The following is a 27,004-nucleotide window of genomic DNA, read 5'->3' as shown; positions in this document are numbered from 1 at the left end:
TAAGTACAAGACTTAGATAAACCCAAAGGTGAACACAATGAGAGAGTTTTCCTGGAGCACAAAGGATCCGGGGCTCCAGACCTTGGTACTGGGTACTGCGACAGCTAAAGGGCAAGATTAGCAAAACCAGAATCAAAATGCCTTTCTCTATCAGACTTTCTCCACCCACCCCTGTAGACTACAGATTTTCTCTCTCCTTGCAACCTTCTTAAAGCTTACAGCTGATCCTGATTTCATTTCAAGCCAGAGCCACCAGCAATTTATACTACCACTACCCATAAAATGTAATGCCAGAATGTGATGGCGCCTTTTTAGTTTACAGAGTGGCTTACATACTTGGCCATGTTTGTTTTCCTCAGTGGTCCTCTGAGACAGGCAAAGAGAATACCATATCCATAGATGAGGACACTGAGACTCGCTGAAGTTATAGGACTTGCCTAGAGATACTTCAGATAAGCAGACTCAGGTAAGCTGATTCTCAGCCAGGGCTTTTGCTGTGCTCTCCACGGCCTTCCTGCATGATTTATCCTATAGTGTCCCAGAGAGGACTCTGGTCACTACCGCTACTGTCCTGCTTTCCGGCTATATGAAGTTCCACTGTGTCAGGCGGTCTTCTAGAAGATGTGCCAGCATCCCAGTTAGCTCCCACCCTGCCCTTCCAAGGTCCTGATGTAACAGCCTCTCTGGCCGGAGTCTCTCCAAGCCAGCCAAGGGTCTGTGCCATATTTCCCATTCTCAGAATCCCCCATCAATGGATTCTGCAAAATGCCTCACCCTCTTTGTATTCAGCACAGAACTTTTTTCCAATGAAACAGTGACTGGGAATTCTATTGAGGTAAAAAGGTTTTCTTCAGAAATTGTAAGGACATTCTAAGATTGGTTTCCCAAAAAATGTGGCATAGGAGCTCCTGGGTGGCTCAGTTGTTAAGCATCTGCCTTTGGCTCAAGACTGATTTCGGGGTCCTGGGATCGAGCCCCGCATCCAGCTGCCTGCTCAGTGGGAAGCTGTTTCTCCCTCTCCCACTCCCCTAACTTGTGCTCCCTCTCTCACTGCCTCTCTCTCTGTCAAATACATAAAATCTTAAAAAAAAAAAAAAAAAAAAAAGCAAAACTGATGGCATAATATAGAGCAACTAACACAAGGCTCGTGGAGTTCCTGCACCAGTCCTTGAGTGAAGCAAGTGCTGTTGGCCTGTCATCCAAACTCCAACTGAAGACGCTTTAATGAGAACATGTCTGTTAAATTCCAGCTTCCCATTTTTGGATGAGAGACAGGAATAATACATCACCTCACATTCATATGGCACTTTTTAACTTTTTAAAGCACATTATTTTTATGCCCATAACAAAATCTAGAAGTTGGGCAAAGTAATATTTGGAATCTCATTTTATAGATGAGTAAATTGATGATCAGAGAGGTTAAGAGACTTACCCAAGACCACACAGCTTGAAAGCAACACAACCAAGATTAGACCACCCAGCCCGTAAGCAACACAACCAAATTCATGACCCCTAGACTGGTGCTGTTTCAGGTCCAAATGCTGCCTTTGGGTGTCCTCCAGTGGTGGCTATTGTACCCAGATGGCTCACACAGCCAGCCCTGGGCTCACCGAGCAGCAACCTTTTGCCTCCCTGGACTGCTGGCGTGGATGAGTGATTCTCACCAAGTAGCCAGCCCTGGGAGGGCTTTGCCCTCCCCCTAAGCAAAGATCACCCCTAAGCTGGTGATCTTACCTGTCACCAGCAAAGATCAGTGAGCAATCATGAGAGTTAGTTTTTCTCTTTTTGAAAAAAAAAGAAAAATCTCAAGACAGTATCCTTGATCTGTGCTGTCTCTCTCTAAACACACAAACCTCAGGAAAAGTAGTAGCCCATGAACTTGCCATTCTTTGAAGAGTACACTCTCAACCGTGAGGAAAGACAACTAACTGAGACCTTACCATCGCCACTCTAAAGGAGCGCTCTTCTATTAACAGAGCCAGAGAAAATAGTTCATTGCTATACTCTCACTTTTGACAGCCACATCAAAGAAGCCAAAAGAATTAAAAACGAATTGATTAAGAGAAAAACTGTCCTACCACGCAACTGGCCACTGGGAAGAAATGAGAAGTTGCAACTGGAAGTGGCACATCTCCTTGGCTCTGATTGCATTATTGCCTCGGGGGAGGGCAAGGTCCCCAGCTGGACAGATCTCAGGTCCTGGAAAACGGCCCGCATTCTGCTGTCATCCCACACCCCTAGCACAGGTTCAGTCAACAACTATGTACTGACCTCTATTATGTGATAAGTGCTGTGTTAGGTGTTGAGTGATACTCAGATGACCAAACAGACACAAGCCTTTTCCTCCCACAGCTTGCTCTGCATCATTACTTTAAACAAATTCTTCCTTATATTGTCAGAGACTTGAGAAATACTGCCAAAAAGCTGAGGACCAGATGTTCAATGGATGTGGACCCGATAGACTTTCATATACACATAAAAGGGGTCAGGAGAAGGGAAAGAAAAGGCATATGAACCAGTGTCTCAAAGGCCTATAGGTCCTGGTTTGCAATAACATCCCTGGGGGATTTTAGAAGATTCCAGAAAAGGGAAACTCTGAATTGACTGATGTCTTCTTTCTCATCTGCTCTGGTGGTTCCGTCTATTCTGCGAAAAGATTCTCACTATGGCCACTCTGCTCCCTTCACTCCCACGGCCTGGCTACTCAAACTGTGGTCTCTAAACCAGCCACATGGCCACCACCGGGGAGCTCATTAGAAAGGTCAGATTCATGAATCAGAATCTGATTTTAACAAGATCCGTAGGCAACCCCTGTCTAAGTTAAAGTTTGAGAAGCCCTGATCTAGGAGAGAATCCTTGATTCCCATAAATTATGCATATCTCAATTGAAAAAAGAAATACTTTTATTATTCCTGATCTCATTAACCAAAGATGATTACAGGATTCTTTCTAAGAAAGAATTTCCGTATTGGGAATATGAGTCTCTGAAAGCATATTGTTAAAAACAGTGTCCTTCTTTGTGTTTGACCTATCAAGAGAACTCCCCAGCATCAAGTATTTCTTCTTCTTTTTTTTTTTTTTTTTTTAAGATCAAACACTCACACTTCAAGTTAGAAGACTAAAGCTCAAGCAGAGCCCTTGGGGTGGTTCTGCCTCCCAGCTTCTAAGAGAATGCCAGAGGTTTTCTGGGTGACAAATGCTACAAAGAAAAGAACACAGGCTTATGCCTGCCATAGAACAGAATTTATGTCTTTAGATAGATCTTTTCCCTTTAACTTTTAACTCTGAGACCCAAGTTCCCTAGACTACAGATACATCTAATTAGGTGATCCTTAAGGTCATTTCTGGCCGAGTCTAGGAAAGTTAAATGAGACTTTTTAAAAAAATCATTTCCTCTTTTTCATTTCTGCCACACTTTGTAACCAGTGGTAGAAGAGGGACTGTAAAGACTATCTTAAAGTTAAATAAATACAAAGAAAAGACTAGTGTTATCAAGGGATACATTAGAAAACCTCCATGGTTTTGGACTAAGGTGCCCCCTGGCTATGGTGCTCCCTAACCCTACCGCCATCTCCCGCTTCTCGAAGCAGGAAAGACTGCTTCTGCAGATGTGCATGACCACTGCCCACTGGGTCACCCGAACCAGGAATGAATTCTTCTCTGGACATGTCTTCATGGGCTCCTGTGCCAACTCTAGTCCTGCTCCCTGGTGGGGGAGAGAAGTGCTATCTGGATGCCTGGCCAGGCTGGCTCAGCCACACTTCCGAGAGACCCAACAACCCAGGCAATCATGTAAGAGGCACCCGGCTCACTGCGTCATGCCAGAAACAGAGGAGACTGCGCAAAGGCAAGCATAGGGGAGACTCCTCCAAGTCCAAGGGGGAAGGAAGGAAGAGATGCCAACCTGTGTGTGGGAACCTCCTAAAAAAACCTAACTTAGGGAGGTCTTGCCCTCAAAAAGGAGAACGTCATGATGAAAATGTTCAGCCTTAGATATTTAGCAGTCTGAGGTTTAGGGCGTGCAACAATCTGTGTCTCATGGTGATATAAAGTCCAACATGACCAAGAGAATATTTAACAAACAGCAACAGACTGCCACATTATGAAGACGTGTGCTCTTGAACCACTAATGACTAAGTTTCTCATTTCTCTGAGAGACCTTTGGGAGTAAGTAGCCCCAGAAGCAAGGAGCACCCCCTGCCTTCCTCATGTGAAACTGTCTAAGAGAAGTTGGGGTCAATGGGTACTGGCCACATCTGATGAACAGAGGCAGAAAGAGAGAGCAGTTCTAAGAGGGCAGGATGACGAGCTCAGCTAGGAGAGGATACCACTGTGCCTCACACACACTTTTCACGTGACACTCCAGGCCCAGTCAAGCCAATGACTTCCCACAGAGCAAGCAACTCAGAATGGAGTCAGGCCACACTCACGCCATGGCCCTGTCACGACTGTCCCTGAGAGATTTCCAGGACAGTGAGGGTGCCATGCCTGGAAACAGATGTGCCCATACTGATACGTGTACAGGCAGCTGGTGACCTTATGCCCCCTCCTGATATAGAGATATAGATACAGAGAACTTGGCAAAGCAAGCCTGAAATCCTTCTGTTCATCCCTGAAGCTTCCCAGAGCCTCAGAGATCACCCCACCTACCTGTGTACCTCCGGAGGCTCCCTCTGGATCTTGGAGCTGGCCTCCACCACCTCTTTGGCAACTTTACCACTGCAAAAAAGAAACAAAACGTCTGTGCACGCTCAGAGCAGAAGGGGAGGGATGTGCGCGTGTATTTTTTTTTTTAACTTCACAATGGCCTTATCTGCTCTAGAAATCCACACTTCTCTTCCTCCCTCAGAGAAGTTACAGTGGAATTTGAGGGGGGCCCATGAGTGCCACACATGTGTGGAATGGGAAGGGAGGACCAAAACTGGCTTACAAACCAAAGAGCACTGATTTAGTAAATGGAAGTAAATGGAAGCCCCCACCCCAACCCACCATCAAAATGGAACCACAGGTACCCACCTGTATCGAAACCTACTTCCTTTAAAAAATATCTTGCTGCTTGACACGGTCTTGATCTGACTGGATTTTGCATACCTTTAAGAAGAAGCAAAACAGAGGTGGTAGTGACATTGTCGAGTCCAAGTGAGACATGCAATAAAGTGTGATGATTGGGTATTTTTGACTATAAGAAATATATGTTATTGGAGGATTGCTTGCATGCACACACACCTAAAAGAGAAGTTTCACCAAAAAATACTTACTTTCACTACATATATTACAGACTGCTATCCCTTTCCAGCTTTTTTTTTTTTTTCTAAGTAGGCTTTATTGCCCAGCATGCAGCTTGAACACAAGACCTTGAAATCGAGACTCACATGCTTTACCAACTGAGCCAGCCAGGTGCCCCTCTGTCTGTTTTTTCTAAATACTGGTGATGGCTCACACATTTAGTTTCAGAATCCGTTACTGGGTCACAATCTGCAGAAAGGACCAAGCAACACTGACGATCAAAAGGGATACTTTCCCAATTTCCACTTGAAAGATACGGAGAAGATGGATTGTGTCATGTGGTATCAAGGTCCCGGTTGCTGGGAGCTGGGTGGGAGGTTGGCTTTCACGCCTGTGCCTGAGACAACACTGCAGCAGAAGACAGCTTCCCAGAGACACAGGTCACTCACCATGTCACCAAGAAGCCACCTACTGTGTACTGCCCTAAAGAGACCACAGGGCTCATGTTACCGGAGATGTGGTCACTGGCTGGAGCATTCTCCAGTGAGGTCACCATGACCCAGTGCCCTTTAAAGGAACCCAGGCTGGGAGATCACTAAGACACACGAGGAACCAGAAGCCCAGCCGAGCACTGATTCGGCAGCTCTGAGTGCATCCATAACCACGAACAAGACCATAGCCCTCTGGGAAACAGTGCAAGTGTGGGCTGCCCACAGGCCACACACAGGGAACCAAACTGCTGTGACAGCTGAGGTTGCCTCTCGGCAATCACTTTAAGCCTCATGCATCTAAACCCAAGTCAGAAAGAATGGCCTCCAAGGGTTCAAGACCATTTTTTAAATGGTCACAGAGTCACAAAATTTTCATAGAAAAACCACACAGAACAATACGCTGTATAGAATTCTGAACGGAGATGTGCACACAGCCAGGACTCTGGTGAGAAGTTTCCACGTGGGCAGTGATCCCCAGCACTGGGCATCTCGCAAGCCTTGGCTCCTTTGTTCAGCAATTTTTAACCAAATGCCAAGGCTGGTCCACATCCTCCCCTGCCATGTTCAGGGAAGACACAGTCCTCTGCATTCATGGAGTGTAAGATCTAGAAGGGAAACGGATCTCAATCTAAAAACCGGACACATAAGTGAAGAACTATACATCGCAGTGGGGGCCATGAAGGAAAAGATGCAATGAGAGGGCGGGCGGGGGGACCAATCCAGTCTGAGGGCCAGGGGTCTGAGCTGAGATCCGGGGACGGGAAGGCGTTAACTGGGCAGGTGGTGGGCAGTGTTCTGGGCGGCAGGCCTTAGAACAACAGAAAGCCATAGGCACACTCTTTTGCAAAGATGCCCCTTCTCCCTTTCCACTTTCGCAAACGGCCTGAGCCAACAGAGAAGGGCACTGGGGACAAGTGAGGAGCAAGGACATGAGACCAGAGCAGACGGGGTACAGACCTGGGGGAGGCAGGATTCCATCTCAAGGCAGGGCCTGGAGATGAGGGCGTGGGAGCCCTCGAGGAAGGGGTTTAGTGGGGGTGGGAGCATATGAGATCCAGACCCAGGAGGCCCCTGACACCTGGGACAGGCTGTGCGGCCTGCTGGCCAGAGCTGGGCTAGCAGATCACATGAGTCAAGAGGATAAAAGTCCCCAGCAAGCCATACTAACACGGGACAGGAGTCCCACGGTACCCTCCTCCTCCAGCAAGGACACGCCCACTCCAGGCGCACCTGACCCCCGCCCCGTCACGCACACAGGCACACACACACACCCCTAGGGAGCTGTGAACCTGACATGTTATCTACAGGAGCCTGAGAAAAGGGTGATCTTCAGCTCTGCCCCCATCTTCTTGGCAGGATTTTTGCTCTGAAGCCTCAGAGGTAGGAGGCAGAAAAACCTTTAAAGAAGTTTCTGTTGTTAGGGGCACCTGGGTGCCTCAGTCTGCCTTCGGCTCAGGTCATAATCCCAGGGTTCTGGGATTGAGGCTGTGCTGGGCTCCCTGCTCAGCAGGGTGCCTGCTTCTCCCTCTCCCTGCCTCTCTCCCTGCCTGTGTGTCGCATGCGAGCTCTCTCTGTCAAATAAAACCTTAAAAAAAAAAAAAAAAAGAAGCAGCTTCAGTCTTTAAGATGTTTATTATTACTGTTCTAGGTTCTAAAGATCCTTGGGGCAAAGCAGTCTGCAAAGTAGATAAAGAGCCTTAATTGCAGCTTTTAACCCATGAAAGTAATGTAACATTGCGCCAACTACACCTCAGTAAAAACAGTAATTAATGAAAAAAGAAAAAGAGCCTTAATTGGAGTTTTCAAATGCAACTTGGTGCCCAGGTGATAGAAGATACCAGAAGCCCAAAGAGCTGTGACAAGCCCAGCTGTTCTAGGGAGCCTCTTGTGGTGAGAGGAGGCGGCTGGGCTTTTCACTGGTTTTGCCTCCCTGGGCTGGCTCCACTCTCTTGGTCAGAGGCCCCAGGACACGCTGCCTCTGCCCAAACCCTCAGAAGATCCATCTCGCAGAGACAGTGAAGAGCCTCCCTGCTTGGGGCGTGAGGGTGCCAAGAGCACTGTCGTTTTTCTGGAGGCTGGATGTCCTTGAGGAACATTTGTGTCATGTCATTTGCTCAGAGACACTCTCCTGAGAGCATGACCGCCAGCTCCCTGCCCTTCCGAACATGCAGGCACACGGCCGGCCCGTCGTGTCTGGGCTGCGAGCTTCAGTGCACTTTTCAAGGGGTGTTTATCCGGAGAGCTTGAACAACCCCGGGGAAGTGCACGAGGCGGGAGGGAGATGTGAGGGGAAAGGAAAGTGGTGAGGGGATAGGACACTCCTCTAGCTGTTCCCAAAGCTGGCCGCATGCCAGCGGCATCTGGAAGTAGGGTTACAATGCCAGTGCCCAGGCTCCGTCACTAGAGATTCTCCTCCAGCAGGCATTGGTATTTTTAACCAAACACCCCAACATCATTCCAAGGCAGCCCACTGGGAGCCCCTAAGTCCCCAAATTCTCCTTGAATGACCCAGAAGGTGATGTTTTACCTGGAAGAGCAGAGGCCTGAGGCCCCTCCCTGCTCTTGGTCGGAGACCTTGATCAAGTCATGCAGCTTTCCCTAGTCTTAATTTTTCCATGACTTCTTTAAAGGGGGGGGGACTAAAATTCTTAATTCATAGTGTTCTGAGGAGGGTTCAATGAGATCAAGTTATCTGAAAGCATCAACTCATTATGTATATTTCCCTCCCTCCCTAAAATCACTCTCAAAACCTCTCCATTGACTTCTCAGTCTTGAGCCACGAAGATTCTGGGGAACCATTTCAAACTCTCTGACAGCCCATGAGAGACCCTTTCTGCTCTAACCAGCTGATGCATGGCAGTACCCAGTTCCCCAGGCTCTAACATCAACAAGGAGCCTAGAGCAAACGTCTGCCCCCTGCAGGCAACGAATGCACAACCCAGCTAAACAGCAGTCCTCTCTCCTCCCGGCCTCTTCCCCGCCCGCCCTCGTCCCGCTGCCACCTCTAGCTCCCCATCAAAATCCCAGAATGGGATTCCAAATGCTTCCAAAGCATCTCAAACATAGTAATTCAGATTAATTCATTTGACCCTCACAGCTCTCTCCTAGGAGGAAGCAATCCACCTTTTTATGTGAGGAAACTGAGGCACAGAGGAGATACGTCACGTAATCATGGTAACACGACAGAACTGGGGGAACTGTGCTGTAAATCCAGGTCTGTCTGCACTTTTAAAATACTGTGTTTATCCATGAAGGTTCTCAGACTTCAAAGGGCATCAGATTCACCTGGCATGTGTCTTAAAACACAAGTTTCTGCTTCAGTTAAATCTGGCATGGAGCCCAAGAATCTGCATTTCCAGCAAGTTCCCAGGAGATGCTGATGCATCAAAGGACTCTACTTTGAGAATCACTGGATTAGAGCAAATAACCCTAGCCTACACATGAGCACCACCTGGGAAAGATTGATTTCTACCAATATCTATCTCCCTCCTCCCAGATTCTGATTTTTTTTTAAAGATTTTATTTATTTTATTTATTTATTTGTCATAGAGAGAGAAGCGAGAGCAAGCACAGGCAGACAGAGTGGCAGGCAGAGGCAGAGAGAGAAGCAGGCTCCCCGCCAAGCAAGGAGCCCGATGTGGGACTCGATCCCAGGATGCTGGGATCATGACCTGAGCCGAAGGCAGCTGCTTAACCAACTGAGCCACCCAGGCGTCCCCAGATTCTGATTTTTTAAATGACAGTTATTGAGATATAATCCACATACCATAAAGTTTGCCCTTCTAGATTGCAGTGGTCTTGAATATAACTCAGCAATTTTTTTTTTAAATGAGAAAATGTTTTCATCAACCAGGAAGAACCAACCTCCCATTAACACCCCCATCTCCTCTACTGTCAATCCTAGGCAAGCCCAAATCTACTCTCTGTGTCTCTAGATTTCTCTGTTCTGGACAGTGCATACAAATAGAATCACACAGTATGTGGCCTTTTATGTTCGGCTTTTTTCCACTTAGCGTAATGTCTACAACTTGGTATTTTTTGGAAAAGCTCCCGGTGGTTCTAGGGTGCAGTCAGTGCTGAGAACCACTGGTTTGGAACCTTGGTACTCAGAGTGTGGACCACAGGCCTGCAATACAACCTCACCGGGGAGCTTATTAGGAATATGGACTCCAGGGGCACCTGGGTGGCTCAGTTGGCTAAGCATTAGGCTCTTGATTTCAGCTCAGGTCACGATCCTGGGTGGTGGCACGAGACCTGCATTGCACTCAGCAGGGAGTCTACTTGAGATTTTCTCCCTTGCCCTCTGCTCCTCCCCCTGCTTGCATGCTCTCTCTCTCTCAAATAAATAAATCTTAAAAAAAAAAAAAAGGAAATATGGATTCCAATGCCCCACCCCAATCTACTGAATCACACTCCACATTCTCACAGGATCTCTGGGTCATTCATGGGCTCACACAGGTGTGCGAGGCTCTCAGGTAGGGAGTTCTCAGGGTCCTTACCTACCAGACATAAGGGTGTTTCTCTGACAAAACACACACCAGATTCTGGGGAAGAAATTTCTTAGGGACTGCCTTTGTGTCCTGCAAACAATTCCATACAAAGTCAGGGACAAAAAGTGTCATTTGAGCCTCTGCAGTATCCCCAGGGCCCAGCACAGAATATGGCATAAAGCAGATGTGACAGATTCATTGAATGGAAACTTCCTGAGCCACCGAACCCTTCAGTGAATCCCTGTGCTTCCAGGGAACCCACATTCTGAGGATGGCAGCACCTAGAAACCTAGAAATTATGACTGTCTGTGTTGGGGATCTCCTGGAGTTTGGAGCAGGAGCATCAGAGTTTCTGCACTGGGCTCCATTCCCAGGCAGCAGATCTCAGAGCCAAGGCTTTCAAACCTGATCATGGCCCTAGGCCAATGGACAACAAACTGCACATTCATGTCTTAAAAGCACACTAGGGAATTCCTAGGCATTGACCACTGGGCCTCCCTGTTCCCATCACAGGTGAAGTAGAAAAAGGATCAAACCATCCCCAAACCAGGAAACAGAATCAGAACCTTGCTCTGCCAGCCAAAACCATTACAATGCAGCACCAATGACACGGAGCTGGAAGCAGGTACCCAGCCCTCAGTTTAACAGAAACAGAACCCTTCAGAGTCAAAAGGACAGGGTCCGGAAACCAACAGGCACTCAAAACCCTTTCATCATTAGTGGAGGTGGAGGGGTCATGGTCACTGCTGCACATCTAAGCACTCCACAGCAGTTATTACCAGTCATACTTTACAGATGAAAAACAAGGTTGGGGCTCAGTTCAAGTGCTTTGTTCCAGGCCACAATGCTAGGAAGTGACAGAGTCAAGACTCAAAGCCAAGCCTTTCACCTCCAAGGTCCATGCTTGTGAACACTGGCCACAGTGAGGCAAACGAATCACATCAGAGTCCCTGTCCCCCCTGTTCTATACATGAGAAGGCTGAGGCCAGACCTGTCCGAGGCCACACAGCCCAGTCCAAACAGGCGGTACCTTTCCTTCTCCATAAGGAACAGGGATGGTTATGGAAAAATGAAGGAACAAAAGGATCCAAGAAAACTCAAATCAGTATATATATTAGGGGTTGGAGGTCTTCATGAAAGAGATGGGGTAGCCTGGCCTAGCCAAACCAGAGGTGCTAGGACCCAGTCACCTCTGCACAGAGTGTCCCCACTGATGATGGGGATTTATGATGATGGTTTGATTTATGGTATGTTTAAATTAGAATGGGTTTATCAGGGTGTCACTCCATCATAAGTCAAGGAAGTCAAGGAAGATCTGTTCAGTGCCACTTGTGACCACTAAACCCTCCAGGTCTTGGGAAGCATCCGCAGAACACTGGGAGGGAGTCCTCTGATATGCCTAGTTGGCCCACCTCATGCCAGGATTTTCATACTGAGTTCTTTACCAGCTGTGTATCCTAAAATGTGCAAAATGAGTTCCCCAGTTCACAAGCTTTTCTCCTTGTTCCCCCTCCTTTCAATTCTTTTTTTGTCTTTATTTGACTCTAGCAATCAACGGACTCTGTCACACATGATAAAACAATGTGTGTGCAACAGAACAAACTAATGTCCTAAGTTTTTCTTTGATGGAGAACCTGTAAGTTCACCTAAAGATCTTCAAAGCTGTGCTAAACTCCTCCCAAGAAGGGCTGACTGAGAAGCCTCCACAAGGTCTATCCGCTGGGTGTTCTCCTCTCCTACTCCCACCCCTCCCACTGTTTGTGGTCATCAGCCATCACCCATACCCTTCACTCCTCTGCTGCCTTTTTCACGATGGCTGAACCCTTTGTTTGGCTCCAAGAGCTCCTTGCCCCTCGTCTCCTCCCTGTCTACTTCATGCACCCTCCACTCCAGCCTTGCATGGCCACTCATCTTCCCCAATGTCTCCCACTTTCCTGCCTTGGTCTCTTACTCAGAATATCCTTCCTCCATCAGAAAGGGACTTCCACCTCCTGTCTCCCCAGGCAGCAAGACTCATCCCTCCTCTGGGGTGCCCTCCAGCATTTTATTTGCATATCCCTTTTGGTATCTCTGACGAAATACAAATCTCCTGAAGATAGGAACCATGCCTTATCAATTGATCCAGGAAATACTTTTTGAATAACTGGGGTCTTTGGCAAGTAAAAAGATGAATAGAACTTAGTTCCTAGCTTCAGAGAGATCTGATTTGTATAGATATGTACATAAAAATCTACAATAAGATAGGTCACGATCCATCTTGTTTTGCTTTGTTTCAAAATTCCATCTACCAGCTCCCTCATTTGTGAGAAAATGTTCATTCCAAATGACTAACTTAATGTCTCTACATGATCCCTTGACAAGAACCAGATGATTTCATTGAAGGAGGAACAGAAGACTTCCAAAAGCTTAGGCTCCAAAAATAGCTTGTCAGTTTCTCAAAAAATTAAGTATAGAGTTACCCAATGACCCAAATCCTCCACTCTTAGGTAGAAACCTAACAGAACTGTCCACACAAAAACTTTTATATGAATATTCATAGCAGCATTATTTATAATAGCTAAAAAGAGGGTACAATCCAAATGTCCATCGACTGATGAATGGATAAACAAAATGTGGTCTATCCAAACAATGGATTGTTTTTCAGTCATGGAAAGAAATGCAGTACTGATGCCAGATACCCATGATAAACCTTGAAAACATGACCTTAAAGTGAAAGAAGCCAGGCACAAAAGGCCACATAGTTCATAATTCTGTTTATATAAAATGTCCAGAATGGGTGAGCCCATAAACACAGAAAGTAAACCAATGGTTGCCAAGGTCTGGGGAGAGAGGGGGGAATGGGGAGTGACTGTTAATGGATGCAAGGTTTCTTTTGGAGGGGATAAAAATGTTCTGGAATTGGATAGGGGTGACGGTTGCGTGACTTTGTGAATTATACTAAAAACCACTGAATATATACTTTAAAGGGTGATTTTTATGGTATATGATCTCACTTTTTCAAATAATTAAAAACGAATCAAACCCTCTGCATCTCCCTCTCTCAGCTCTCATGGACATGGACAGGCCTGGACATAAGTTGAGAGCAATCACATGCCCTTATATACCAGTTTCCAAACACCCCACAGGATGCACTGATGTCATGAGGTAAAGACGGTTGTGGAAAGGTCTTTTGATACATATCCTCACTCACAGGATTTTGGAGGTCATCTCACCCAAGGGTTTGAAAGTATCTTCCCAGGACAGAGAGTTCTCCCAAGGCACAAGACTCTCAATGCTAACTGGGGTAGGCCAGGCAAATACAGACAACTGGTCACCCAGCTCCTGAGAAGCAGAGAGCAACAGGCGAAGCGTCTCCAGTCCTAATCCCAACTCTGGTCCTCACTAACAACCACAGCTCCTCTACGTTATTTTTTTTACCTACTAGGCTTTGCCTACACTTCTGTTTGAGGAAAATAGTTCTGTGACTAAAAAGGATTCGAGGAGGAGTAGGAGACTTAAATATCATTGGGTCCCAGGAGTTTAGCTAGATAGTTATCAAACCATTCTCCCATCCAAGTACTAACCAGGCCCGACCCTGCTTAGCTTCCGAGATCAGACAAGATCGGGCGCGTTCAGGGTGGTATGGCCGTAGACTAGTTATCAAACCATTCTTAACACTTACAAGCTCAACAGGAGATCAATGAGAAGAAGAGCAGCAATTCTAGGAACAGAAAAGTGACCACTTTCTGGAAGGTAGGACATGCAGAGAAGTGAATCCCAGGCGTTACATGGGAAGAGAGACCGCAGGAGGAAGGGCCAGGTCCTTGCAAGCAGGAGAGCAGCAGAGCACAAAATCACTACTTTTATAAGACTGCTCCACTGAGGCAAGTCACTCCAGAGGCTAAGCAGAAGGTAGAGCCTTTGCGGGGACACTGTGGTCTCAGGACCCACCTTGTCACAGAAAGACCAGGGGTGCCTCAGTGTAGCACATCTCCCAGGTATCGGAGTGGGGAAGCCAGCTGCAGATACGGAGCCGAGGAGTGGGCTCTCAGCCCAGGGTTACCTTAAACTATGATCCGAGGCTTAGTCAGGCCACTGCTCTTCCAGCAGGGACCTCCACAAAGGGCAGAACCAGGGAGACCCCCTCTTTCCTCCTCCAGAAGAAGTGGCACAGGAGTGCTCTGCAGGAATCTGCTGGGTTTGGGGACTTCAAATGGGGCCGTGCGTCAGAGACAGAAATGCTCAGTCACAGGCCGGGTGAGCTCAGAGTGCGGCCAGAGACCAGGGAGATGGGAGGGATTGACTGTTTTTCTATGAGGGCGCATTGAAGAGTGGAGCCCCGAGCTCTTTGCTCCTCTGAGCCAGAGATTGTGAGGCCGCCATCTTCATTCCCGTGCTCCAAAGTGGTATGGAAAGCATACAGGGAACAAAAGCTCCTGAGAGCGAACCTGAGCAGATTAGCTCTCTGAACCAGGCCACTGAACCTGGCCCCTGGCAAAAGCAGTACAATTCCACCTCTGGCAAAGACATTTGAGAATACAATAGGCCACTCTTCCAGAAGATCAATGAGAACATCCACCCAAGACCAATTCTATAATCAGTGAGAACTGCAGAACTTCAGAGCTACAGGAATACAGCACATAGAATTCATGTCTTTTCCCCCATGATTCTTTAGCCTCTCAAAGTTAAATTTTTTAAATTTTATTTTTTTCTTATTCAATGTTTAATTTTTCCTCTTTCCTATTTTAACATTTTAAAACTATTTTGCCAATACGTTTTTTAAAAAATCTTCTTTAATTTTCATTGCTATACTCATATTCTATTCCTTCATCGAATTTGGCTGTATTTTTTGTATACATACAGGATTTTCTTTCTTTGAAATTTTGGGATACAGTTTCTTCTAATAGATCAAAATATACCCTAAATCTAGCACATGGCTTTGTTCTAGTCTCCAGCCTGATCACATTCTTTTCTCTTTTTTTTTCTTTTTTCAACCAACTTCTTATATTATCAATTCCTTTTTTTAGAATCTTTATTTTCACCTTTACAGTCATATTCCATCCCTTAATTGTGTTTACCCTTATTTTTGTATATATATGTTTTTCTTTCTTTAAAAATTTGGGAGGCAATTTCTTCTAATAGACCAAAATACCCCCAAAATCAAATGTGTGACTCTGTTCTATTCACCAGTCTAATACATTAGATATTATATTAGATTATATTATAGGTATAATCTATATATAATAGATTATATTTGTATATAATATAATCTATATAATAGATCTATATAATAGATTATATTATATTAGATAAATATTATATATATTTTTTTCTCCTTTCTTCTCTCCCCGGTTTCAGGTCTCTTCTGATTTGGTTAGTGGATATTTTTCTGGGGTCATTGCTACCCTTTTAGTATTTTGTTCTCTCATTCATCTATTCTTAGCTGGATAAAATGACAAGACAGGAAAAACTCACCTTAAAAAAAAAGAACAAGAGGCAGTACCGAAGGTTAGGGACCTAATCAATACAGACATTAGTAAGATGTCAGAACTAGAGCTCTGGGCTCAAAAACAGCATGGAGGATACTAGAGAATCCCATTATGGAGAAATAAAATCCCTTTCTGGAGAAGTGAAACAACTAAAATCTAACCAAGCTGAAATTAAAAAAAAAAAAAACTATTAATGAGGTACAATAAAAAATGGAGGCTCCTACTCCTAGGATAAATGAGGCAGAAGAGAGAATTAGTAATACAGAAGACCAAATGATGGAGAATAAAGAAGCTGAGCAAAAGAGAGACAAACAGCTACTGGACCACGAGGGGAGAATTTGAGAGATATATGATACCATAAGATGAAACAATATTAGAATAATTGGGATCTCAAAAGAAGAAGAAAGAGAAGGGCGGAAGGTATATTGGAGCAAATTATAGTAGAGACTTTCCCTAATTTGGCGAAGGGAACACAATCAAAATCCAGGAGGCACAGAGAACCCCCCTCAAAATCAATAAAAATAGATCCACACCCTGTCATCTAATAGTAAAACTTTCAAGTCTCAGTGATAAAGAGAAAATCCTGAAAGCAGCTCAGGACAAGAGGTTTGTAACATACAATGGTAGAAATATTAGTTTGGCAGCAGACCTATTCACAGAGACCAGGCAGGCCAGAAAGGACTGACATGATATATTGAGAACACTAAATGAGAAAAATATGCAGTCAAAAATACTATGTCCAGCTAGGCTGTCACTGAAAATAGGAGTGATGAAAAGCTTCCAGGACAAACAAAAACTAAAAGAATTTGCAAACACCAAACCAGCCCTACAGGAAATATTGAAAGAGGGTCCTCTAAGCAAAGAGAGGCTAAAAGTAACAGACTAGAAAGAAACAGAGACAATGTACAGTAACAGTCATCTTACATGCAATACAATGGCACTAAATTCACATCTTTCAATAGTTACCTTGAATGTAAAGGGGCTATATGCCCCAATCAAAAGACACAGGGTATCAGAATAGATAAAAAACAAAAACAAAAACAAAAACAAAACAAAAAACAAGACCCATCAGTATGCTGTCTGCAAGAAACACATTTTAGACTGAAAGACACCCCCAGATTTAAAATGAGGGGCTGGAAAACAATTTACCATGCTAATGGACATCAAAAGAAAGCTGGGGTGGCAATCCTCCTATCAGATAAATTAAATTTTAAGCCAAAGACTATAATAAGAGGAAGGACACTATATCATACATAAAGGGTCTGCCCAACAAGAAGATATAACAATTGTAAATATCTGTGCCCCTAACATGGGAGCAGCCAATTATATAAACCAATTAATAACAAAATCAAAGAAATACATCAACAATACTGCAATAATAGTAGGGGACTTTAATATCCTCCTCACTGAAATGTACAGATCATCTAAGCAAAAGATCAGTAAGGAAATAAAGGCTTTTATTAAATGACACACTAGACCAGATAGACATCACAGATATGTTTAGAACATTCCATCCCAAAGCAACAGAATACACATTCTTCTCTAGTGTACATGGAACATTCTCCAGAATAGATCACATCCTGGGTCACAAATCAAGTCTCAACCGGTACCAAAAGATTAGGATCGTTCCCTGCATATTCTCAGACCACAATGCTTTGAAACTAGAATTCAACCACAGGAGGAAAGTTGGAAAGAACTCAAATACATGGAAGCTAACGAGCATCCTACTAAAGAATGAAAGGGTCAACCAGGAAATTACAGAAGAATTGAAAAAATCCATGGAAAGAATGAAAACACAACATCATTGTCTCAAAATCTTTGGGACACAGCAACGGCAGTCCTGAGAGGAAAGTAGATAGCAATACAAGTCTTTCTCAAGAAACAAGAAAGGTCTCAAGTATGCAACCTAACCCTACACCTAAAGGAGCTAGAGACAGAACAACAAAGAAAGCCTAAACCCAGTAGGAGAAGAGAAATAATAAAGATCAGAGCAGGAATCAATGAAATAGAAACCAAAAGAACAGTAGAATGAATCAACAAAGCTGATTCTTTGAAAGAATTAATAACATTGATAAATCCCTGACCAGACTTACCAAAAAGAAAAGAGAAAGGACGCAAATTAATAAAATCATGAATGAAAGAGGAGAGACCACAACCAACACCAAAGAAATACAAACAATTATAAGGACATATTATGAGCTACTATAGCCAGCAAATCAGACAATCTGGAAGAAATGGATGTATTCCTAGAGACGTATAAACTACCAAAACTGAACCAGGGAGAAATAGAAAACCTAAACAGACTCGTAACCAGTAAGACAATTGAAGCAGTCATCAAAAATCTCCCAAAAAACAAGAGCCCAGGGCCAGATGTCTTCCCAGGAGAATTCTACCAAACATTTAAAAAATTATTACCTGTTCTCCTGAAACTGTTCCAAAAAATAGAAATGGAAGGAAAACTGCCAAATTCATTTTATGAAGCCAGCGTCACCTTGATCCCAAAACCAGACAAAAAGGAATTACAGACCAATATCCTTGATGAACACGGATGTAAAAATTCTCACCAAAATACTAGCCAATAGGATCCAACAGTACATTAAAAGGATTATTCACCACGACCAAGTGGGCTTTATTCCTAGGCTGCAAGGTTGGTTCAACATCTGCAAATCAATGTGATATAATACATTAATAAAAGAAAGAACAAGAACCATATGATTACTCTCAGTAGATGCTGAAAAAGCATCTGACAATCCTTTCTTGATCAAAACTGCTCACAGTGTAGTGATAGAAGGTACATACCTCAATATCATGAAAGCTATCTATGAAAAACCCACAGTGAATATAATTCTCAATGGGGAAAAACTTTTTCCCATTGAAAGCTTTTCCCCTAAGGTCAGGAACATAGCGGGGCTGTCCACTATCACCAATGCTATTCTACATAGTATTAGAAGTCCTAGCCTCAGCAATCAGAAAACAAAAAGAAATAAAAGTCATCCAAATTAGCAAAAAAGGGTGTCAAACTCTCATTCTTTGCAGGTAATATCGTACTTTATGTGGAAAACCCAAAAGACTCCACTCCAAAACTGCCAGAACTCATATAGGAATTCAGTCAAGTGTCAGGATATAAAATTAATGCACAGAAATCAGTAGCATTTCTTTAAACCAACAACAAGACAGAAGAAAGAGAAATTAAGGAGTCGATCCCATTTACCATTGCGCCCAAAACCATAAGATGCCTAGGAATAAACGTAACCAAAGAAGCAAAGAATCTGTACTCAGAGAACTATAGAGTACTCATGAAAGAAATGGAGTAAGACACGAGGAAATGGGAAAACATTTCATGCTTATGGATTGGAAGAACAAGTATTGTGATGTCTACTCTACCTAAAGCAATCTACACAGTCAATGCAATCCCTATCAAAATACCATCAATTTTTTTTCAAAGAAATGGAACAAATAATCCTAAAATTTATATGGAACCAGAAAAGACCCCAAGTAGCCAGAGGAATGTTGAAAAAGAAAAACAAAGTTAGCAGCATCACAATTCTAGACTTCAATCTCTATTTCAAAGCTGTCATCATCAAGACAGTATGGTACTGACACAAAACCAGAAATATTGATCAATGGAATAGAATAAAGAACCCAGAAATGGACCCACAACTCTATGGCCAACTAGTCTTTGAAAAATCAGGGAAGAATATCCAATGGAAAAAAGACAGTCCCTTCAACAAATAGTGTTGGACAGCCACATGTAAAATAATGAAAACAGACCATTTCCTTACACCACACACAAACAAAATGAATCAAAGACCACAGTGTGAGACAGGAATCCATCAAAATCCTTGAGGAGAACACAGGCAGCAACCTTTTCAACCTCAGCCACAGCAACTTCATCCTAGAAACATCGCCAAAGCCACGGGAAGCAAGGGTGAAAATGAACTACTGGGACCTCATCAAGATCAAAAGCTTTTGCACATCAAAGGAAACAGCGAACAAAACCAAAAGACAGCTGGCAGAATGGGAGAAGATATTTGCAAATGATAAATCAGATAAAGGGCTAGTATCCAAAATCTATAAGGAACTTATCCAACTCAACACCCAAAGAACAAAGAATCCAATCAAGAAATGGGCAGAAGATATGAACAGATATTTCTGCAAAGAAAGACATCCAGATGGCCAAGAGACACATGAAAAAGTGCCAACAACACCCACCATCAGGGAAATACAAATCAAAACCACAGTGAGATACTCCCTAACGCCAGTCAGAACGACTAAAATTAACCAGTAAGGGAATAACAGATGTTGACGTGGATGTGGAGAAAGGGGAACCCTCCTACACTGTTGGTGGGAATGCAAGCTGGTGCAGACACTCTGGAAAACAGTTATGGAGGTTCCTCAAAAAGTTGAAAGTAGAGCTACTCTACAACCTAGAAATCACACTACCAGGTATTTAGCCTAAAGATACAAATGTAGAGATCCCAAGGGGCACATGCACCCGAATGTTCATAGCAGCATTGTCCATAATAGCCAAACTAAGGAAAGAATCTAGATGTCCATCAACAGATGATTGGATAAATACAATGGAATACTATGTAGCCATCAAAAAACCAGAAATCTTGCCATTTGCAATGATGTGGATGGAACTAGAGAGTATCATGCTAAGCAAAATAAGTCAGTCAGTGAAAGATGATTATCATATGATATCTCTGATATGAGGAATTTGAGAGACAGGGTGAGGGGTGGTGGGGGTTAGGGAGGGAAAAAATGAAACAAGATGGGACCAGGAAGGGGGTAAACCATAAGAGACTCTTTATCTCAGGGTTGCTGGGAGTTGGAGGGGATGGATAGGGTGGTTGGGTTATGGACATTGGGGGAGGTATGTGCTACGGTGAGTGCTATGAATTGTGTAAGACTAATGATTCACAGACCTATATCCCTGGGGCAAATAATACATTATATGATAACTTTAAAAAAAAAAGCGATTTGAAAAAGATTGTCCACACCATCATTCTCCAATCCTTGTCAGCCAAAGCCCAGGTGATCAGAGACTCAGCCTTTTCAGAGACAAGAGTCTAATGAGTACAGAGGAATTCAGTGTGAGGGAAGACGAAGCAACGGCTGCCAGGATGAGCTCCAGAGGCCAGCTGACACCCTGGGCAGGGTTGGCCTGGGCTCCTGACTGTGTCCCTCACCACCACTCTTCTAATTAGTAAGTGTGTCTCAAAGAGTAGAACCTGGAACTCAGTGGGAAGATCCGAAATTTGAAGCTCTCTTGAAACCTGAGAGCTTTATGGCTGGTTTCTGAAGTCTTGTCCAGTACGGACTTTCCATGATCCTAGCCTCTGACCACATTCCATCCACAAGCCTTTGGCTCTCATCCCTGAATGCTGAAGCCTTCTTCCTACAAACACCTGTGAGTCTCTGCCAAAGCTTGCTTTCTTTGGTGGTGAGCACACAGTCACTCACACTCAGAATAAGCCAGAGAGTATTAACTCTTCCCTCTGAAGTGGCCTTCAACCAAAATGAATGGGGAGTTGGTAGACAAATAGCCCGGGCCCTTTGCTGGTCAGTGGGAGAACTCAGCTACCCTGATGAGTGACCTGATGGATAACACGCTCTATATTGCTTGCTGCCCCAACCTCCCTTCCCTACCCTGCTACCGGTCAGTTCAGAAACCACATTCCGCTTCTTGCACTCAGCTCTTCTCAAGGTCTGCTTCTGACGGGGACACCCAACCAAAAACAGATTCTGTTATGTTGAATGAAAACAGCAATGCAAAATTTTAAAAACTTAAAAAAAAAAAAAAACCACATAAAAGGGGCACCTGGGTAGCTCAGTGGGTTAAAGCCTCTGCCTTCAGCTCAGGTCATGAACCCAGGGTCCTGGGATGGAGCCTCGCATTGGGCTCTCTGCTCAGCAGGGAGCCTGCTTCCTCTCTCTCTCTGCCTGCCTCGCCACCTACTTGTGATCTCTTTCTGTGTCAAATAAATAAATAAATAAATAAATCTTTAAAAAAGAAAGAAAGAAAGAAGATAGCAATGCCAAAAAAAAAAGGGGGGGGAGGGGAGGGGGCACCCATTGCATTCTATGGGCATCACCCAACATGGAGCTCAGGCTTGGGTGGGAGTCGCCCTGCACAATACACTGAATTTAGCATTCCCTTAAATATAATGAAAAGAACTGAATTAAAAGGAATATGCAGCTATTTGCAAAACATGAGTGATTCCATGGATGCTTTTACAACCTATGATTAAATGAATAAAACTACATACTTATAAAAGGCCTGGTTCTCCACCCCACACTTCCAAAGATGTTTGCAGGCAGCTGGTGTCGAAGTATGGAAGGCCAACATGGCTTTTTTCTAATAAAAAAGATAAAACAAGAAAGGGCATGTGAAACAAGTTTATCTTCTTTAGGTATTTACCAATTTGCATCCCCCCACCTGATGAACAGATTAAAAGTAACTTGGGCATTACTAGGGTCTTTAACGTGCTGTTGAAACGGTGCCCCACCCCCACTCACCTCCATCACCCTTTGCAGGCATCACGAATCTAGCTGGGCCCTGTTTCTAACAAAAAACAGCCTCACGATCCTTTTCAACCACCCAGGAATCACCCACCTCTCTATCAGACTTGGTTTCCTTGAAAAACTTATTTGCTGATGCTGAGTAACAGGTGCTTGACCTGAAAATTAGTCAAGAAAATCTGCAAGCTTCCAGACCTAGCCTTGAACCTCAAAACTTCTATGATGGCCTCCTCTCAGATGCATTCCCTAATGAACCCAACCTGCATCCACTAGTTTCCTTAAGACTCCCAGGATGTATAGACTCTAAATACATGGGAATTTATAAAATTCTCACAAGTAGTGATTGAATATCTAGCCCTGGAAGTATTCTTCGCTTGTTTCCTAAATTTCTATTTTGGCAGATTAGGGGGTAGGAGCAGGTTCCATTTTCCTTTTTCATTTTTTAATTCAACTTCCAGTTAGTAAACACGCAGTATAATATTAGTTTCAAGAGAAGGTTCCATTTTCTATCCCAATATATTTTTTATATAGCAGTATATGGTCAAGCATTGCTCACCGACTTCATTTAAAAAAAAAATTATTTAGATTCAATTTAGTTAACATAGAGTACTATTAGTTTCAGAGGTAGAGTTTAGTGTTTCATCTGTTGCCTATACACCCAGTGCTCCTTATATCACGTGCCTCCTTAATGCCCATCACCCAGTTGCCCCATCCCCCAGCAATCCTCAGTTTGTTCCCTGTAGTTAAGAGTCTATTATGGTTTGCCTCTCTGTTTTCATTTTATTTTATTTTTCCTTCCCTTCCCCATGTGCATCTTTTTTGTTTCCTAAGTTTTCCACATATGAGTGAAATCATATGGTATTTGTCTTTCTCTGCCAGACCCATTTCCTTGACTTAGTTCTCAAATGGACAAGTCCACTATTTATCTCTAAAATGTTCAGCATACAGCTCCCATTATCATCATAAACTTTGAAGTCATGGTGTTCTTGGGGTACAATACTAAATGTACGTTTTACGCCTGCATCCCTCTCGTGCACGCACATGCACACATGCACACACTACAGGTTAGAAAAGCAGTCACTGACCTCCTTCTGGATGCCAATCACATAAAACGTCTTCCCTTCAAACTTCAATTTGCAGACATCTGGCCTAAGAAAAGAAAACCTTGGGTGAGAAGAAAAAAAAAGTGGCAACTAACCAAGGTACCTTGGTTTCCCACAGGAATCTGGCTGACTCGCAAATACCAAGCTGACTGCAATGAAACAAGATATTATCTTATCATCAGTGAAGGCCTAATGAGCAGTGAAAAGTCCCCAAGTGAATTATACAGCAATTTTCTTCCCAAGATAGGATCTGGAGGTAGCTCAGAATTATTTCTTCCATTTTTTACAGTCAAGCTGCATCTTTCCTCCAAGGAGCTCTGGAGGTGTTGTGAACATTAAGGGCCAAAACAATATTAATTGGCCAGCCCACTTTGCGAGGTAGGAAGAATGTGGTTATTTCAGGTCTGGGTAATGAAAAGATATGGATTCACAGTATCTGTCTCCCTTTCCTTTTCACATCTATCTTCGAGAAACGCACACACTAGCCTGTAAAATTTTCATTTCTGCTCTCCCTGTTCATGAGAGAAGAGTTTGGTTAAATATTGAGATGCTCAAAATTGTGAGCTTGACACCACAGCTTGACACGTGGTAGTTAAAGGAGGGACTTCGGGTTTCTATCTTAAGGAGCTGCTCAATTAAAATGTGCCTGAAATGGGGACCACAGGTCACCTCCTTGGTGAACAGATATGTGTAAAGAGAGGACACAATTCTATTTTTACTCCTTTGATCTAATTTCTAGGAGACTGATTTGTGTCCCTGTGTTTTTTCCTGCAGGAAAAAGAATAGCATGGCCACATTAAGCTGTTTAAACTTAGGAGAGGATTTGCACGAGTAACACAGCTCAGTGGATATTGAAAAACAAAAAACAAAACTAGGATTAATGTGGGAATAAAATTTGTTTTGGTAACATGTCCACAACTGTTCCAAATACACATGCCTAGGCAGAGACCGGAGAGGGGTGGGGATGACATCAGCATCCCACCAGGAACATCATGATGTAGAAACAGAAATAAATGGCCTGGGAATTGTCTATTTCAAGCCTTCATTGGGCCCAGAAAGAAACAGAAACCCAAGGGACATAGACTTGCAAATAATCTGTATTTGAGACACGTCAGATTCTCCCCTACTTCAGAGCTCAAGCAGTTCAGAAACCTAAAGGTCTCCCTTGCAAGCCTTCTATGGTCCTAGGGTAGGATGGGAGAAGTCCCCAAATTATCCATGCTTCCCAAAGTCAAAAGGAATCCCTAAGGAGCTTATTCTGGAATGGCCTGAAGGGTGATTAATACCCTTCTTTCCAAGGTGCAGAAAACACAGGGAAGAACACTGGTCACCCCACCATGCTAGATGTCCGCAAGATGTCAGAGTTCATAAATCCCACCACTCACAACATGGTTGCATTTGTTTCTCCCCCAACTCCTTTCCTCCCTATAAGGCAGCCAGATGTAATGGACTCCCATCTTACAATTGAGTACATGGAGACTCAGAAAAGTGAAGTGAAAAAGAGTTTTGAGAAAACTCATTGTAGAGAAAGAACAAGTGGGAGCAGAGGGGAGCACAAAGTATGAGCTGAACAAAAGGCAATGATAGAGAGGTCAAGAAAGAGATGATGAAATTGGGGAATCTCAGAAAAAAGAGTAGTTGTAAGAGTGGAGGACATTAGCTGGCTGATGCAAGCCCAACAGAGAAAATTTGAAAGGTGATGGGGTGGGGGAGCTGCCAAGAGGACAGTGCAAGAGTGGGAATGTTGATAAAGGGGTGCCAGAAATCCTGAAGCTAAGAGAACCACGAAACTGAGGTTCAGATAAATGCAAGAGCATCTCCAACCCACGACTGAAGGTGGATGCTCACTGGCCCATCAGGAAGAACTTCAGGCCACAGCGGGGAGCCCACCACCCAGTGAGACATGATGGGGTTGGGGGGCTGATAAACCTGTCAGGGGCCATCAGGGCAGAACCTGAATCAAGCTGAAGGTATGAACAAGACTGAGACTTTATAATATTCCATGTATGTTCAGCCTTCTCACTCTTTGCCCAAACCATCTTCTCCTTGAATGATGGACACCATGGGCCCTGCTGGTCACCTACTCGGCTCCATCCCCCCACTTCTGTATTGACATGACTCAGACTTTTTGCTTTCTCAAGGTGACATGTTCATGCAGATTATGTTCTTCCCAGCCACAAGAGGTGGGCCTTCATTTGACCAGCCCAGTCATGGAGTTCTCACTTTTCTCTGAGGGATTGGTTTTAAGTAGGTGGGTGTGGCCCAATCTTGCGGTATTAGATATATGGGAAGTCTCCTACAGGGCTTCTGTAAAACAAGTTCTCCTTGTTTTAATAGGAGACACATGGAAGGGGATGTTCTCCTTCAGGCTCTGGGTGTTGCTGTATGAAGACAGGATGAACAGAGCTGCTTGCATGGTCAACTTGGGACCATGAGACTGGGGACAAAAGCCACTACCCTGGGATGACAGAGAAGAAAATGGAAACCCAGGTCCTTCACAATGTTGTCAGGCAGTTAAGTTAAAGGATCATGGAAATGCCCAACCTCTGGAACTTTTGCTGTGTGAAACAATCAGTCCTCTTATTTGGAAGCCACCGTGAGCAGTCACCCCTGTTACTTCGAGCCAAAAGCATCTTCACTGATATATTAGTAACACGGGACGTGTCTGCAACAATGACTCAACAGAAGAGAATGGAGAGGAGGAAACAGGAGAAGAGGGTCCTGAGTTATTCAAGGCAACCTGTACCTTTTCCCTGCCCCTTCCTACTCCAGGTCACCTCTCTGGCCAGATCAGTAGCTGCTGATGAGGAAACACTAGACACCTTCTCTTTGGAGACAGAGACCCTGAGCCCAAGACACACCCCAGGTCTCCTGAGGTCTGGAGGAGGTCTAGGTTAGCTTTTATTTATAGATGAATAATCCCTTAATAATGAAGTTCCACAGCAAAGAAATGAATACTAGGCATTCTAATGGACATTTCCAAATAAAAAAGGAATCAAAGGCTGGGAAAGAAAAGCAAGATTAAGAAAAATGGTAAACTAGTTTCCCAAAGCAGTCCTTACCATTTTATCAAATGGATCCGCTTATTTCCCTGGAATACCACAAAGCCCGCAGCAGTGAATCCTAAAAATGTTGTTGTGCCTGTTGAATCCTGGGGGGCGGGGGGGGGGGGGACAAAAACATTTGGATTGATAAATATAAAATATATGATAAATGGTATCCCCACTCATCCTCCCCCTGGATTAATTTCAGGTTAATTCCATTGATCTTGGCAATAAACTGACTTTCTGAGATGGGACTTCCAAGGATAGTCCTTCTAAAATCTGGGGAAGGTCTGGGAATATGTAGCTGTTTCCTTGGAGGAACAGACCTTTTACCTCTCCAGGAACACCCTGGGAATGGCAGATTAGTTCCAAAGCTCTGTGTCTATCTCCAAGTGTGTCCTGGGACCACCCACGTTCTCAGATCTGTCCTGTAATGTGGACAAACTGTGCTCAGTCATCATTAGCCCTAAAATCAAAGATGCTATGAAACTAAAGCCCTAATTTAACTTGCTTAAATTCCACACAAAATTCCTGGTAGTTTTAATGTAAAGACATGTCTAGAAATGCCTACTTTGCTTCTAGCCTCAACCGGAAAAACTAAGCATAGGTCAGTAAAAGCAAAGGAATGGCAGCAACAAAAATCAAGTCTATCTCCAA

The 27,004-nt window shown here is 44.0% G+C and overlaps 1 protein-coding gene across 3 annotated transcripts in view; it reads right to left on the bottom strand.

Annotated features, from left to right (window-relative positions):
• FRMD3 (FERM domain containing 3) overlaps positions 1-27,004 on the bottom strand; it is a 307,544-nt gene that overhangs the window by 68,321 nt on the left and 212,219 nt on the right. For all 3 annotated transcript variants that reach the window (XM_032307067.1, XM_032307066.1, XM_032307068.1), the window contains 5 exons: positions 26,366-26,454; positions 23,286-23,349; positions 21,948-22,036; positions 5,017-5,091; positions 4,651-4,719 (listed from right to left, as the gene is read on the bottom strand). In XM_032307067.1, coding sequence (XP_032162958.1) covers positions 4,651-4,719; positions 5,017-5,091; positions 21,948-22,036; positions 23,286-23,349; positions 26,366-26,454 — 386 coding nt within the window. The remainder of the gene's footprint in view (positions 1-4,650; positions 4,720-5,016; positions 5,092-21,947; positions 22,037-23,285; positions 23,350-26,365; positions 26,455-27,004) is intronic.

Source organism: Mustela erminea, chromosome 12 (assembly GCF_009829155.1).
Source record: "Mustela erminea isolate mMusErm1 chromosome 12, mMusErm1.Pri, whole genome shotgun sequence".
Taxonomy (NCBI): Eukaryota; Metazoa; Chordata; class Mammalia; order Carnivora; family Mustelidae; genus Mustela; species Mustela erminea.
Note: the sequence above shows the minus strand (reverse complement) of the source record. Positions and strands in the feature narration are given on the sequence as shown.